Source organism: Symphalangus syndactylus, chromosome 8 (assembly GCF_028878055.3).
Source record: "Symphalangus syndactylus isolate Jambi chromosome 8, NHGRI_mSymSyn1-v2.1_pri, whole genome shotgun sequence".
In the NCBI taxonomy this organism is placed as follows: domain Eukaryota; kingdom Metazoa; phylum Chordata; class Mammalia; order Primates; family Hylobatidae; genus Symphalangus; species Symphalangus syndactylus.
The window spans coordinates 20,976,872-20,990,206 of record NC_072430.2 but is presented as its reverse complement, the minus strand read 5'-3'; the positions used below and the strand labels follow the sequence as shown (position 1 = coordinate 20,990,206).

Below are 13,335 nucleotides of genomic sequence, written 5' to 3'. Positions count from 1 at the left end.
TGGGAAGCCTGGACATGGGCCTCCTGGGCTGGGGCAGGGAGGGGCCTCCTCTTCACTGCTGTGTCTAGGATCACCCCCTCCCTTGGAGCACCCCACCTCCCACCTGAAGTCTGAGCAGCAGAGAACCTTTAAAAACAGAAATAGGAAGTTCTGATCCATGAATGCAAACATTTTGGCATCCCGTGTGCAGTGATGTGCGGCACGGGCGGTGGGAATTAGGGTCACTCTTCTGGGGTATTTGGGTATTTGTTCTTATCCACTGGAAGGTATACAATGTTCATACTCATTGACTCAGAAATTGTGTGTCTGGGAGTCTGCCCTAATAAATAACAATGTGTGTACAAGGATGCATGTACATGCTAATGCATGTACAAGGATGTTGATCAGTGCATTATTTGTCATAGGAAAAGTGGAAATTGCTAAATCTCCAACTCTAGGGGAGTGGTTAAACTGTGGCTTATGTTCGTGATAGAATAATACACAATTGTTAAAATGGAATTTTGATGGCCATTTTGAAACAGGGATTAAAAAACACGTTTAAATGTGTTTTCTGTCTCTTTTTCTGTCTCTCTGTCATACACGCATGCACACACACACACACACACACACACACACAGAGGAAAAAAAGATTGGAAAGAAAAACCATCAAAATGTTAGCAGTGATTATGTGGTGGGATCATGATTCTCATTTATCCTGTTTTATATTTTCTTAGGGTTCTCTGCTAAGCATATATTATTTTTAAAATTAGAAGAGGAATGAAGGCATTTTACAACCCATATTGTTATGGAGGAGCCTGGCATCGGGGGAGGGGAATGGCTGGAGGGGTTGCTGTGAGTCTTGGTGAGTCACCAGCTAGCTATTGGGTGAGTTCCTTGATGCTTTCATAGTAGTGTGGGCATGAGAACATCTGCCTCAAAAGGCTGCTGTGAACACTAATTTTTATAGATTACCATCAATTGTAAAACCACAAAAGCAAAGCCCCGTTTTGCAGGTGCAGTAGAGGTCGTAGCTTCATGTGGGGTCGTTTGACCAGGCCACTTCCCTTTTGCAGGGCACATCTGCCCAAGCCCCCACGGCCCTGGATAATTCTCTCTCTCCTTCTTCGCAGCTGCCCATGATGGGAGGAGCTTTCATGGACTCGCCCAATGAGGACTTCAGTACCGAGTACTCCCTGTTTAACTCCTCTGCCAATGTCCACGCGGCTGCCAACGGCCAGGGCCAGCTGGAAGATCCTCCTCGGTCCTCCAACGACGCCGTGTTGCTATGGATTGCCATCATAGCCACGCTGGGGAACATTGTGGTGGTGGGCGTGGTGTATGCCTTCACCTTCTGAGGACGGCACACCCTGCACCACCATGGGGTGAGGCTTGGCACGTAGCTCTGACTTGCTGTTGGCCTTTGGCTTCTCCTGGGTTCTAGAACCAGGAGTTTTGACCAGGGGCAGCGGCCGTCCTTCTGGAATTTCCCCCCAGCAGCCCTGATTTCAAAATATCCCACGTTGTGGTCAAGCTGAGTCAGAAGACATGGAAGTATGGGTCTCCCACCCCTAGAGGCATGACGGGGCAAGGCCTTCAGAGGGAAGATTGGGGATCATTGAAACTACATTCCAGGAACAGGAGACCAGATGGGACAGCTAGTTAGGTTTAAAGCATAGACAAGGTTTTGATGATCACTTGCTGGTGGTAAATAATCACTCGTGTGTCTTGTTTTTATGCAAACTTATCGAACCTAGGGCGTGGGGTGCTGGGGCAAGAGCAGCCCTCAGAACTTCAGTGTTCCCGACCCAATTCTGGTTTCACATTCAGTCCCTTGGCCGTCAAGTAGGGCCATTGGATGTTCCTAATTTGACTTTGAAATGGCACCTTTGTCACGAGACACCCGGTCCCTTCCAGGACCCAAGTGCACCGGGACACCCAGGGCTGGGGGGTTACTGGTAATAGGGTAGGGTTTCTGGGGGTGTTGTTGGTGGTTTTTATCTCTCTTCTTTTTAAGAAGAGGAGAGGATGTCTTTAGAGCTAGATCTGCCAGGCAGTGGACTCTTCAGGCCACCCACCTGAGGATGATGTTTCTTCTCTGAAGAATCGTGGAATTTTAAAGATGAACAAGATTCATGTCCACTGAATTATTCAACGGATGGGTCAGAAAGGGGGGTGATTTGCTTGTGGTCACCAGGCAGGTTCATGGAGGATGCAGAACAGAAAGATGTGTCCTCACTCTCAGCTCACTGTGCTCTCTGCCCCAACTAAGCACTTCCCTGAGGAGGCTGCTGAGAAGCTGCCCTCAGGAGAATGTCCAGGCATCTTGAAGGTGGATGCAAGATTGTCAGGCCGCTCAGATACCCGTCCTTGACACTCAGTGTGGATACCGTGCATTCTCCTGAAGCTGTGAAAGTGCTTCTGCCCAAGCCACTTCCTTAAATTCTGAAAAATCTGCATCTGGGGTCCTGGCAAACGAGGAAGCTTCCAAGTACAAACCAGAGAGAAGGGCACACTTTTCTTTCTTCATGAGGAAATCTTATTGCACAGGACCCACCCCCACCCCCACCCTCCTTTCCCAAGGCAGCCTCCCAGTGCAGATAGAGTGGGAAAGTTCCCAGAAGGGGGCTCACTCACTTCTAGGCCCAGAGAGGCTTTCTCCTCAGTCTATACACTGCAAAAACAGAAAAACTGTGTCAATAACACCCTTTGTGGTGGAGAAACTTAAAAAGCTGGTTATGGAGAAACTTAAAAAGCTGGTTAGGAAGCTCTCGTGTATATTTAGGGACAATTACAAGAAAGCTGGACTTGCCACTGTGGTCTCAGGAGAAATGAGTGTTCTTGATGACAGGCAAAGGGATGTCTTAGTTGTCCAGAAGCGGCACTCTTCCCTGGAAGCTGCCATGATAATGGGATTACCAGCCTGGCTCCAGACAGTGCCTGCTTATGGCTGCCAGTTCTTACTGATCACATCCGTCACTGCCGCCGTATATCATCTGCCAGTGCATCAGCTTAAGGGGAGGTCATGGGCGCAAAAGAACCTGACCCTTGGCAATGAGGGAGAAGGGACATGGACCACCTGCCTGGAATTCCTGGAATCACTGACAGGGCGGAGGCTGGGCTGGGGAGTTAGCTGCGGTGTGCCTAGATGGCTGTGTCTCCAGCAAGTCTCTCTCCATCAAACCCCAGGTCTGCCCCATAAGCAAGATCTTTAACAGATAGATGTCTCCATGAGAAAACCCAAGACGAGAAGCCCAGAGCCAAGGCGGGGTTGCTTGACGTCCTCATGGAGTCACTCTGCCCCACATGCTCAAATCTCCCCTCTGGCCCCACATCCCTAGGAGGGCCTGACCCCTGTAAAGATGTAGGAGGCAGCTCCCTGGCCTCCAAATGGCCCATAGAGATGGCAGTCGGGAGACAGGGTTCTGTGCGTGCTGCGGTGAAGGGAGGAGAAGACAGGAGAAAAGGATGGCTTCCAGCCCTGAAGAGGACTCCAGCAGCCCAGGCACCGGGTGCTTCTGGCTGCGGAGTTTTCGCTATGGAGGCCCCTCAGCCTCCAGCCCTAACATAAATGTCAGTTAAATTCAGTTTTCAAGCCTCTCTCCCTTTTCAGTGTCAGAACAGTAGATGGTCCAGGGCATTGGAGGCCTCGACCACTCAGCATTGCAGATTACAGTGACTTCCTCGGGGTTGCCCCATCTTGGTCTCCTATGGTTTCTTTATCAACCTTTTTTTACCACCATCTCTCAAATAACAATAAAGATAGATGTGCCCATTAGCGTCTGATTAAGGAGCAAAGGATGGATTTCTGGCCACAGCGAGCTGCACTCTCCCTCCTGCCTCAGTAGGGGTCCGTCTTAGCAGTCCGGAAAGGGGAAAAAGATGCCGTTCCTCGCTGCTTGAGTTTTGTGTCCAGGTGCCACTAGACTTGCATACACACTAACTCCTTACAATCACCACGCAGCATCAGCACCCCAGTGCACAGATGAGGAACCAGAGGCTCAGAGGAGTGAAGTCGCCTTCCTGAGGTCACAAAGCATGAAAGTGACGAGCTAGGATTTGAACCTGGGAAGTTGGGCTTTAAAGCCAGGCTCTTTCTGCCACACTGTACTGCCTTCTGTGACTGGGTGGCACCTCCAGGGCACATTTACACCAAGCCCTGAATCTGCAGAGACTGTTTCTCGAGATACCCGTCATGGTGTGGCCTGGGCCACCTCTGGCTTCCACAGGCCCCTGACTGTTTTCAGAGTGGAACGTGCTCAACCTCCCTCCCAGTGCTCTCTCTCTGCCCAGATTTCAGAGGTGTCAGTCCCCAAGGCCTGCCCTCTTCTTTAAGACTGAACTCAAGTCTCCTTGGAAGGCCCCAGTGAAGCTCCCAGAGACTGGTTTTCTTGGGATGCAGGCAGAAGGGGACCCTCCCTGGCCAACACCCAGGAGCCCAACAGAAGCACCCACACATAGAAAGAGGCTCACTGCAGCCAGAAGTGCAGAGTCAGAGTCCTGGGACTATCTTGTTCTGCAAGGTGACCCCAGGCTCCCCAGGACAGGGGAGAGGGATCGTCCTCGTTCAGACTCTAGCTGGGGCCTCTGTACTGGCTTCTCCCTGGGTGGGGTTACCTGTTAAATAGCTGTGCCTTAGAGAAAGGGTCCTGCATTTTCTGGAAGGCTCTCTGGGCTTGCCCCTTTGTGTGCCCCTCCATTGCTCCTCTATAAGCAATTAGGTGATTCAAAAGAGCAACTTAGGCTGGGCGCAGTGACTCACGCCTGTAATCCCAGCACTTTGGGAGGCCGAGGCGGGCAGGGACAGGAGTTCGAGACCAGGCTGGCCAACATGGTGAAACCCTGTCTCTACAAAAAATACAAAAATTAACCAGACATGGTGGCATGTGCCTGTAATCCCAGCTACTTAGGAGGCTGAAACAAGAGAATTGCTTGAACCAGGAGGCGGAGGCTGCAGTGAGCTAAGATCACACCACTGCACTCCAGCCTGGGCAACAGAACGAGCCTCTGTCTCAAAAAAAAAAAACAAAAAAAGAAAAAGAAAAAAAAAAAAGAGCAACTTGCTGCTTTGTGAGGTTGTGAGTGGTTGAGAAGAGGCCAGATGCCGCTGTAGCCAGGCCTGGGACCCAGGCAGGATGATGGCGCAGCTCTTCCTACTCCAAGCCAACGCCGTCCTTCCCCTTTCCCATGAAATCAAGGTCAAGAGGCATATAAGACTCCCTGCTCCACTCTACCCCCCAGAGAGAAATGATTCTCTCTCCTTTCAGATCCCCCAGGATCTGAGGGAGAAAGGATGGGAGGAAGGGCAGCAGCATTTTGCTGGAAAGGCAGCAGACGCTTTTCCAGCCCCGGTTCAGCTGGAAGGCTTGGAGGCCGGCCAGACCACTCTGGCGTATCCTGAAGTGGGTCCCTGGAGACCAAAGAGGCTCAGTGGAGTCTGTCTGTTGTCAGCGCTGCTGCCTGATCCCTGCAGAACAAATGGCACTCTCCTTCTTCAGAAGCATCATCTGCTTTCGTTATTAGCAGTAATATTATTACCAGTTATTATTCTTACTGGTGCCTGTTTTGCACATCTTTTTGTTGCTCTATTTGTATCTCATTTACTTCTCAAATTGCCCCTGGGGGCAGGAATGAGGATGCAGAGAGATGCACATTAATTACTGTCCCATTTTTCTGTGGAGAAAACTGAGGCCAGGGCTGATTGCTCACAGCTAAGGAGCTGTGATTCAGACCCAGTTCTGTCAGCTCTAGAGGCACCCTGCATCCACGCCCACCAGGGTGATCCCCCTGGAATGGACCATCTCGGGATATGGGGCCTCGGAGGCTGGGGTTGATGTTTGGTCCTGAAGAGCTTGTAGCCAGATTGCCACGTTCAAGTGTAAGTCCAGGAAACGGGCAGGCAGCAGTGCACATGGATTTATCAGTTTCAGAACCTCACAGTGATAAGAGGCTTTAGAGAGCATCTAATCGAGACCTTTAATTTTTCAGGGAGAGCAGCTGAGGCCATGTGGAAAATTAGTGGAGAGCTGACAAGTGTCTGGGCGCCTGGCCCAGGGGTCTGTGGTCTAGCACGTTGTGCGTTTGGTGGGAAACAAAGGGCTTGCCCGGGATTACCTGCTCCAGCCCCAAGGTGGGTTGTGCTCGCCGCAGCTGCCACCAGCCCGCTTTGCTTCATCCTGGCAGATGCCCAGTGATTGTCCCTGAGAAAGTGCCAGGGTTGGGCTGAGCTGCTATGACAGGGAGGCCCAGGGAGTTCTGCTCAGGGAGCCAAAGGGAACAGCCAGAGCCTGAATGTTCTATGTTCACCTGCCCCAGCCCCTCCCACTCTGGCCCACTCCACAGGCCCCTGACCATGGTCACTCACTGAGAGGGATGGAGGAGAAGGTGGCTGAACTGAGTACTGAGAACCCAGGGGACAGAGCCCACAGCTTCCAAGCAGGAAAAGGGACCTCCCTGAAAAATCTGGATAACCAGAATTATCACAGCACCACGCATTCCCAGCACGTCCTTCTGAGATCAGACCTTGGGCATTTACTGGGTTTCTTTGTGAGGAGAAGGGAAAGTGACAAAGGGCAAAACAATGCAAATCATCATGACTGAAGACAATAAAAGACTCCCCAGAGTGAGAAAACAGTTACTGCCAGAAGCAGAATGGAAGAGCCAAAAAGTACACAAAATTGACTCCATGAATTTTGAAATAAAAGCGTATAGTGTGTTCTGAGTCACTGTAGAAGTCATGCATTTATTATCAAGATAGAAAAGAGCAGAGAATGACGTGGACATTGGCCCTTGGAGAGGCTGCACAGGTGGTGCGGTCGCTGGGGGATTCCAGATGTGGGTCTTTTGACCGTGGCGGCAGCCTCGCACCTGCCCAGATGGCTGCATCCAGACATTTGGTAAAGCTATCATCTGCTCTTGGGTCCTTTTTCAAGCTGGTTTCTAGCCTCCCCGAGAGGAGTTTTGAGCCCCATTCTGCCTTGGAAATAAATCCTGACAGATGTGCACAGCATATTTCAGGGAATTTGCAGGCCTCAATTATTGGGGGAATCAGAGCCCATTCCACACTGAGCCCCGTCCACGTGGCTAAGCAACACCCCTGTGTCCCCTGTATCTGTCTCACTGGCTGTCTTTCTGCCAGTTTCTTAAAGAACCACACATTACCGCGTTTGCCGTTCGAAGCATTGTCCCAACAATGCAGATGGTTCTGACAAGGGCTCTATACGCTGGCAGAAGGGAGCTTCCAACCTTTTAACTTGAGGAAACTGAGTCTCTGAGAGGCTTGGGAGGTTGCCAGGTGGAGCTTTTCAGGAGACAGAGGTCTTGAGCCCAGGACACCTAACTATTAAGTTTTCACTAGGAGACTTAGTGGTGGCTTTCATGAGGCCAGTCATTCTCAAGGAAGGGCTGGGGGCCATCAGCAATACCTGGAGACATTTTTGATTCTCACAGCTTGGTGGGGGCTGCTACTGGCATTTCATAGGTGGAGGCCAGGGATGCCACCGAACATCCTACAATGCACAGGGCAGTCCCCCACAAATAAGAATTATCCAGCCCCAAAATGCCAATAGTGCTGAGGTCAGGGGACCCTGCGCTGGGCCATCCTATCTCTGATTCTAAAACTATGCCTGCTTTCTTCTTTTCCCCATTTGTGGGTCATTGAGTAAATCAAAGCTCTTCTGAGCAGCGGCAGTGATCATGGTCACTGCCCTGAGTTCAGATGCCAGCTGAGGACAGTGATCTGGAACTCCCAGCATGTCATATGGGTCTTTTAGAAATCCATGTGACTGTTTCCACCATCTTGGGCATTTGTGGGGACCCCAGACTGGAGGGAGAAAGCCCTACAAAGTGGATGGGAGTGTGGGGCTGAACTTTTCCCTACCTTTAACTTTGTGTCTCTGGGACCTCCAGGGACCTGGCCCCTCACCAATGCATCTGGGGAGCATGCTTGGGGAAGAGCTTAGGAATGGGGTGGGCACGGGAGTGCTGGGTAGCAACCTTTGAGCAAATCTGCATCTTCTCTTATTTCTGACCTTTTTCCATGTGCCCAGTCCTATTTCCGCCAGTTGAAGGCGTACTAATATTCTTTATACTATTTAATCTTTTGCAGAAACCTTATTATTGTAACTTGCTGCCTCCAGATACCAGTTCTTCATGCTGAGAGCATCGGAAATGTTTCTGTGTCTTACTTATGTTTTCATGATCAACTTGTAAATGTAACCAGTTGACTTCATAAAAGGTATTTTAACTATTTTTGGAGTCCTTTGCTACCCAAGCACCTGGTTTCGCCATGCGATCACTGACTTTTCTACAGTGAAGACTCTTTCTTAATGTAGGATTTTGCTGTGCTCTTTTGATTAAAAATATCTAACCTTAAAAGATGTAAAAATGTATCTGTGAAATCTCACTTTGCTAGTGTTGTTGCTGTTGTCATTTTCTATTATGATAATTGAAAAGAGAAAAGAAGAAAACATGAACTCCTCTGTGTCTGATTCTCATCTGTGCTTTATAGAAAGCAGACGATCTACTCAGCTTTAAAAGGCTCAGCCCCAGCGTCACCTCCATGCTGATGCTTTTCCTGCCCCACCGAGGCAGGACAGGTCCCCTCCTCCCTATCCCCTCCTGATCCCACTCCGTCATCACACCTGTAGCAAATCAAATCGCAGAAGCTACATTCAGTTTTCCCAACTATCCAAGCCATCTAAGAGCAAACTTATCTTATTCAACGTGTTATCCCCACCACCCAGCACAGTGCCTGGCTCCTAGCAAACATCCGATATTCTGTGAATGAGTGAATGACACCTGAATGACCAGCCCAGTACATTTCAACACTACGAGGAACAGGGACCATATCATTTTCCTTATTAGTTCACTGATAATAACAAACATTCATATAGCACTTATGAGGGGTTTGGTGCAGCTCTGAGCTCTTTCCACACATGTTAACTCACTTAATCTTCATTTTACAAATGAGAAGTCTGAGGCATGCAGAGGTTTCTTGCCCAGGGCCATGTAACTGGTGAACCAGAACTGAAAACCTGATTCTGGGTCAGTCCTGGGCTTAGGCCTCAAGAAGCCTTTTTTTGTTCTGTCTTTGGAACCCTGAGGATGCAAGCAAGGCTAGCCTGCTAGATGAGGAGAGACCAGAGCCTGGCCATTCCCAGCCTGCCAACAGCCCAACAGATGAGTGAGTCAAGGGAGGGGTTAGAGCAAGAAGGTGTTCCATAATGTCAAGAGCTGCATGGACTTTGTAGGCAGCAACTAAAGAGATCACTGAGGACTGCCTGGAGGAGGCAAGACTTAACTTGGCATGGAATCTGCAGAAACAGGTGCACAGCAGAGGTTGCATGGGGGTTGGGCTAGAAGGCCAGGCTGGATGAAGGTCAAGGCAGCAGTGGAGCTGAGGCTGCTGAGGATGAAGGGATACAGCCAGCTGGAAGGGGCCTTGAATGTCAGGGTGGGCACCATGGTGGGCCATGGGCCACTGTTGGCCATAGGGAAGCAGGGCTGGTTCTCAAGTAGAGAGGGCTGCAGCTTCTGGAGCAGGGAGGCAGCAAGAGAACTGGCAAGGGGCTCTTGATTTTGCCCCTCGAACCTGCCCCTCTGGCATCTTCCCTAGCTCGCTGGATGGCACCTCCGCCCTGCACCAGAGTGGCTGATAAGCTGGGGTCTCCCTCCCAGTCGTGTGCCTTGCAAAGATGGCAGAGGCTTTCACATGGCCCAAAGGACTGCATTCTCAAGACTGATAAGCATCATTCTGAAATAGCAAAAATGGCTAGCAGCAAGGTTTTTCAAGAAAAGGAGGCATCCCTGGTCCAGTGCTGCTGAATTTATGTCTCAAGCAGCTACAGCCAGTCCAGCCCAGGCCACAACGTGTCCCTCACTTCCTGCCCCACCCTCCTTGCTAACATTTAATTGATTTAATTGAATTTTTGGTTTTACCAAACAGGATTGTAAACACATACATCCTCATGCAATGTGCCTGTTCCTAGTCAACCCTGGTATTGTAAGGGTATGGGCAGCTTTCCTGGAGCAGAATGTCCATCTGTAATGTGGGGCCTGTAAAGAATTAAAGGTTCAAACAACCACAGCTCTTCACTTCTGTCCAGGAGTCGGTTATGCTGTGGGTAGTGGGGTGTTCCTCTCCCCTAGGGATAAGCCGGCCCCCCATTAGCTGTGTACCCTTGGAGGGCTAATGCCTCCTCTGGCTCACTCGTTTGTCCTCCCCAGTGCCCAGCCCAGGGATAGCAGTGTCAGGCTTTCCATAAGTGAACTAATGAGGGGGGCAAGGATGAACACTGCAGCCTCCCTTCGGTGCCTGCTGGAATGGCCAGGCCCTGCATCCGCTCCCCAGAGCTGCCTGAGCCTTTAGGGTTGGAAGAGGGGGAGAGGAAGGGGAGGGACAGGTTTCTAGGGCTGAGATGGGCCCTTTAGTGATTCTGGCAAGGCTGCCTATTTATTTAGCTGCCTGCTACCCATGGTCTCCAAAGCCTGCCCTTGCTGGGGATTTTCCATTTGGCTTCCAGTGGCTCAGGCTCCTGCAGGGTGCTGGCCTTACCAGGCAGCAGAGATGGCCCCATGATTAATATTGATACAAGCCAGCTGCTGAGGCCTCTTTCGCAAGCAAGACAAATAATATTAACTACCACAGCAACCGGCATCTGAGCTGCGCTGCCCTTAGGGTTTGTAAGCACTATCCATTCCAGCTTTCCATCCTCTGAACAGGTGACCTGAGTCGGCCCCTCCCATGCCCCAAGCACAACCAGGCCGGGCACCTACTCTCCGTCTTGTGTGTGTGTGTGGGGGGGGGGGGGGGGGCGGGGGGGGGAGGCAAATGATCAGATTAAGACAATGGGTTGTAACTGAATGATAGTGAGAAGCTGAAATGGGCAGGGGCTGAGCAGGGCCCATTAACCACGCTAGCACTCCAGGCTAGAACGCCAGGGAGACAAGCCTCCAGTTTTTAGAAAACAAAACTGAAGTTCATTGACTTGTTCATGCAATAAGCAATGACTGAGCACCTGCTATGAGCCAGGCACTGTTCTAGACACTCAGAGTGTCTAGTGAACAAAACAAAGCCCCCACCCTGCTGATGGCAAAGGGAAGGTAGACAAGAAGCCAATAAAGAAACAAGATCAAGCCTTACTTTCTGAAAAACCAAAAGAGAGAAACAGTGAAAGAATGCAATGCGGAATGGAGACAAGTGTTGGGGGAAACAGAAAGTCAGTGTGGGGCTGGAGCGGGAGGGGCATGCGGTTTTGGAGAGGATGATCAACGCACTCCTATCCCTAGGGGAGAGGTGGTGCCAGTGGCTCAGGACAGGGTGACAGTTCAGAGAGGTGACCTGAAAACTGTCAGGCCTCTGAGCCCAAGCCAAGCCATCGCATCCCCTGTGACTTGCATGTATACACCCAGATGGCCTGAAGTAACTGAAGATCCACAAAAGAAGTAAAAATAGCCTCAACTGATGACATTCCACCATTGTGATTTGTTCCTGCCCCTAAAACATTGCTCCCAACTCTGCTGCCTATCCCAAAACCTATAAGAACTAATGATAATCCACCAGCCTTTGCTGACTCTCTTTTCGGACTCAGCCCGCCTGCACCCAGGTGAAATAAACAGCCATGTTGCTCACACAAAGCCTGTCTGGTGGTCTCTTCACATGGACGCGCATGAAATTTGGTGCCGTGACTCGGATCAGGGGACCTCCCTTGGGAGATCAATCCCCTGTCCTCCTGCTCTTTGCTCCGTGAGAAAGATCCACCTACAACCTCAGGTCCTCAGACCGACCAGCCCAAGAAACATCTCACCAATTTCAAATCCGGTAAGCAGCCTCTTTTTACTCTCTTCTCCAACTTCCCTCACTATCCCTCAAACTCTTTCTCCTTTCAATCTCGGCGCCACACTTCAATCTCTCCCTTCTCTTAATTTCAATTCCTTTAATTTTCTGGTAGAGACAAAGGAGACACATTTTATCCGTGGACCCAAAATTCCAGCGCTGGTCACGGACTGGGAAGGCAGCCTTCCCTTGGTGTTTAATCATTGCAGGGACGCCTCTCTGATTATTCATCCACGTTTCAAAGGTGTCAGACCATGCAGGGACGCCTGCCTCTTATATCTCTGCATCCCTATCCCTTATTTCTGCACCTGACCTCTTATCTCTGTGCCCCAATCCCTTATTTCCGTGCCTCAACCCCTTCTCTGCTTTTCTGGAAGGCAAGAACCCCCCACTCCCTCTCCGTGTCTCTACTCTTTTCTCTGGGCTTGCCTCTTTCACTATGGGCAAGCTTCCACCTTCCATTCCTCCTTCTTCTCCCATAGCCTGTGTTCTTAAGAACTTAAAAACTCTTCAGCTCTCACCTGACCTAAAATCTAAGCATCTTATTTTCTTCTGCAATGCCGCTTGACCCCAGTACAAATTCGACAGTAGTTCCAAATAGCCGGAAAATAGCACTTTCAATTTTTCCATCCTACAAGATCTAAATAATCCTTGTCGTAAAATAGGCAAATGGTCTGAAGTGCCTGACATCCAGGCATTCTTTTATACATCAGTCCCTTCCTAGTCTCTGTGCCGAATGCAACTCATCCCAAATCTTCCTTCTTTCCCTCCCGCCTGTCCCCTCAGTCCCAACCCCAAGCGTCGCTGAGTCTTTCTAATCTTCCTTTTCTACAGACCCATCTGACCTCTCCCCTCCTCCCCAGGCTGAGCTAGGTCCCAATTCTTCCTCAGCCTCCACTCCTCCACCCTATAATCCTTTTATCACCTCCCCTCATCACACCCGGTCTGGCTTACAGTTTCGTTCCGTGACTAGCCCTCCCCCACCTGCCCAGCAATTTACTCTTAAAAAGGTCGTTGGAGCTAAAGGCATAGTCAAGGTTAATGCTCCTTTTCTTTATCAGACCTCTCCCAAATCAGTGAGCATTTAGGCTCTTTCATCAAATATGAAAAACCCAGCCCAGTTCATGGCTCGTTCGGCAGCAACCGTGAGACGCTTTACAGCCCTAGACCCTAAAAGGTCAAAAGGCCGTCTTATTCTCAATATACATTTTATTATCCAATCTGCTACTGACATTAAATAAAACTCCAAAAATTAGAATCTGGCCCTCAAACCCCACAATAGGACTTAATTAACCTCACCTTCAGGGTGTACAATAATAGAAAAAAGTTGCAATTCCTTGCCTCCACTGTGAGACAAACCCCAGCCACATCTCCAGCACACAAGAACTTCCAAACGCCTGAACCGCAGCAGCCAGGCATTCCTCCAGAACCTTCTCCCCCAGGAGCTTGCTACAAGTGCCAGAAATCTGGCCACCAGGCCAAGGAATGCCCGCAGCCCGGGATTCCTCCTAAGCCGTGTCCCA

The 13,335-nt window shown here is 50.2% G+C and overlaps 1 protein-coding gene and 1 pseudogene across 2 annotated transcripts in view; both read left to right on the top strand.

Annotated features, from left to right (window-relative positions):
* C8H14orf132 (chromosome 8 C14orf132 homolog) overlaps positions 1-8,456 on the top strand; it is a 52,980-nt gene extending 44,524 nt beyond the window's left edge. For both annotated transcript variants that reach the window (XM_055288266.2, XM_055288268.2), the window contains one exon: positions 1,110-8,456. In XM_055288266.2, coding sequence (XP_055144241.1) covers positions 1,110-1,334 — 225 coding nt within the window. In that variant the 3' untranslated portion in view covers positions 1,335-8,456. The remainder of the gene's footprint in view (positions 1-1,109) is intronic.
* LOC129487474 (uncharacterized) lies at positions 2,189-3,191 on the top strand (annotated as a pseudogene).
* Positions 8,457-13,335: the final 4,879 nt, after the last annotated feature.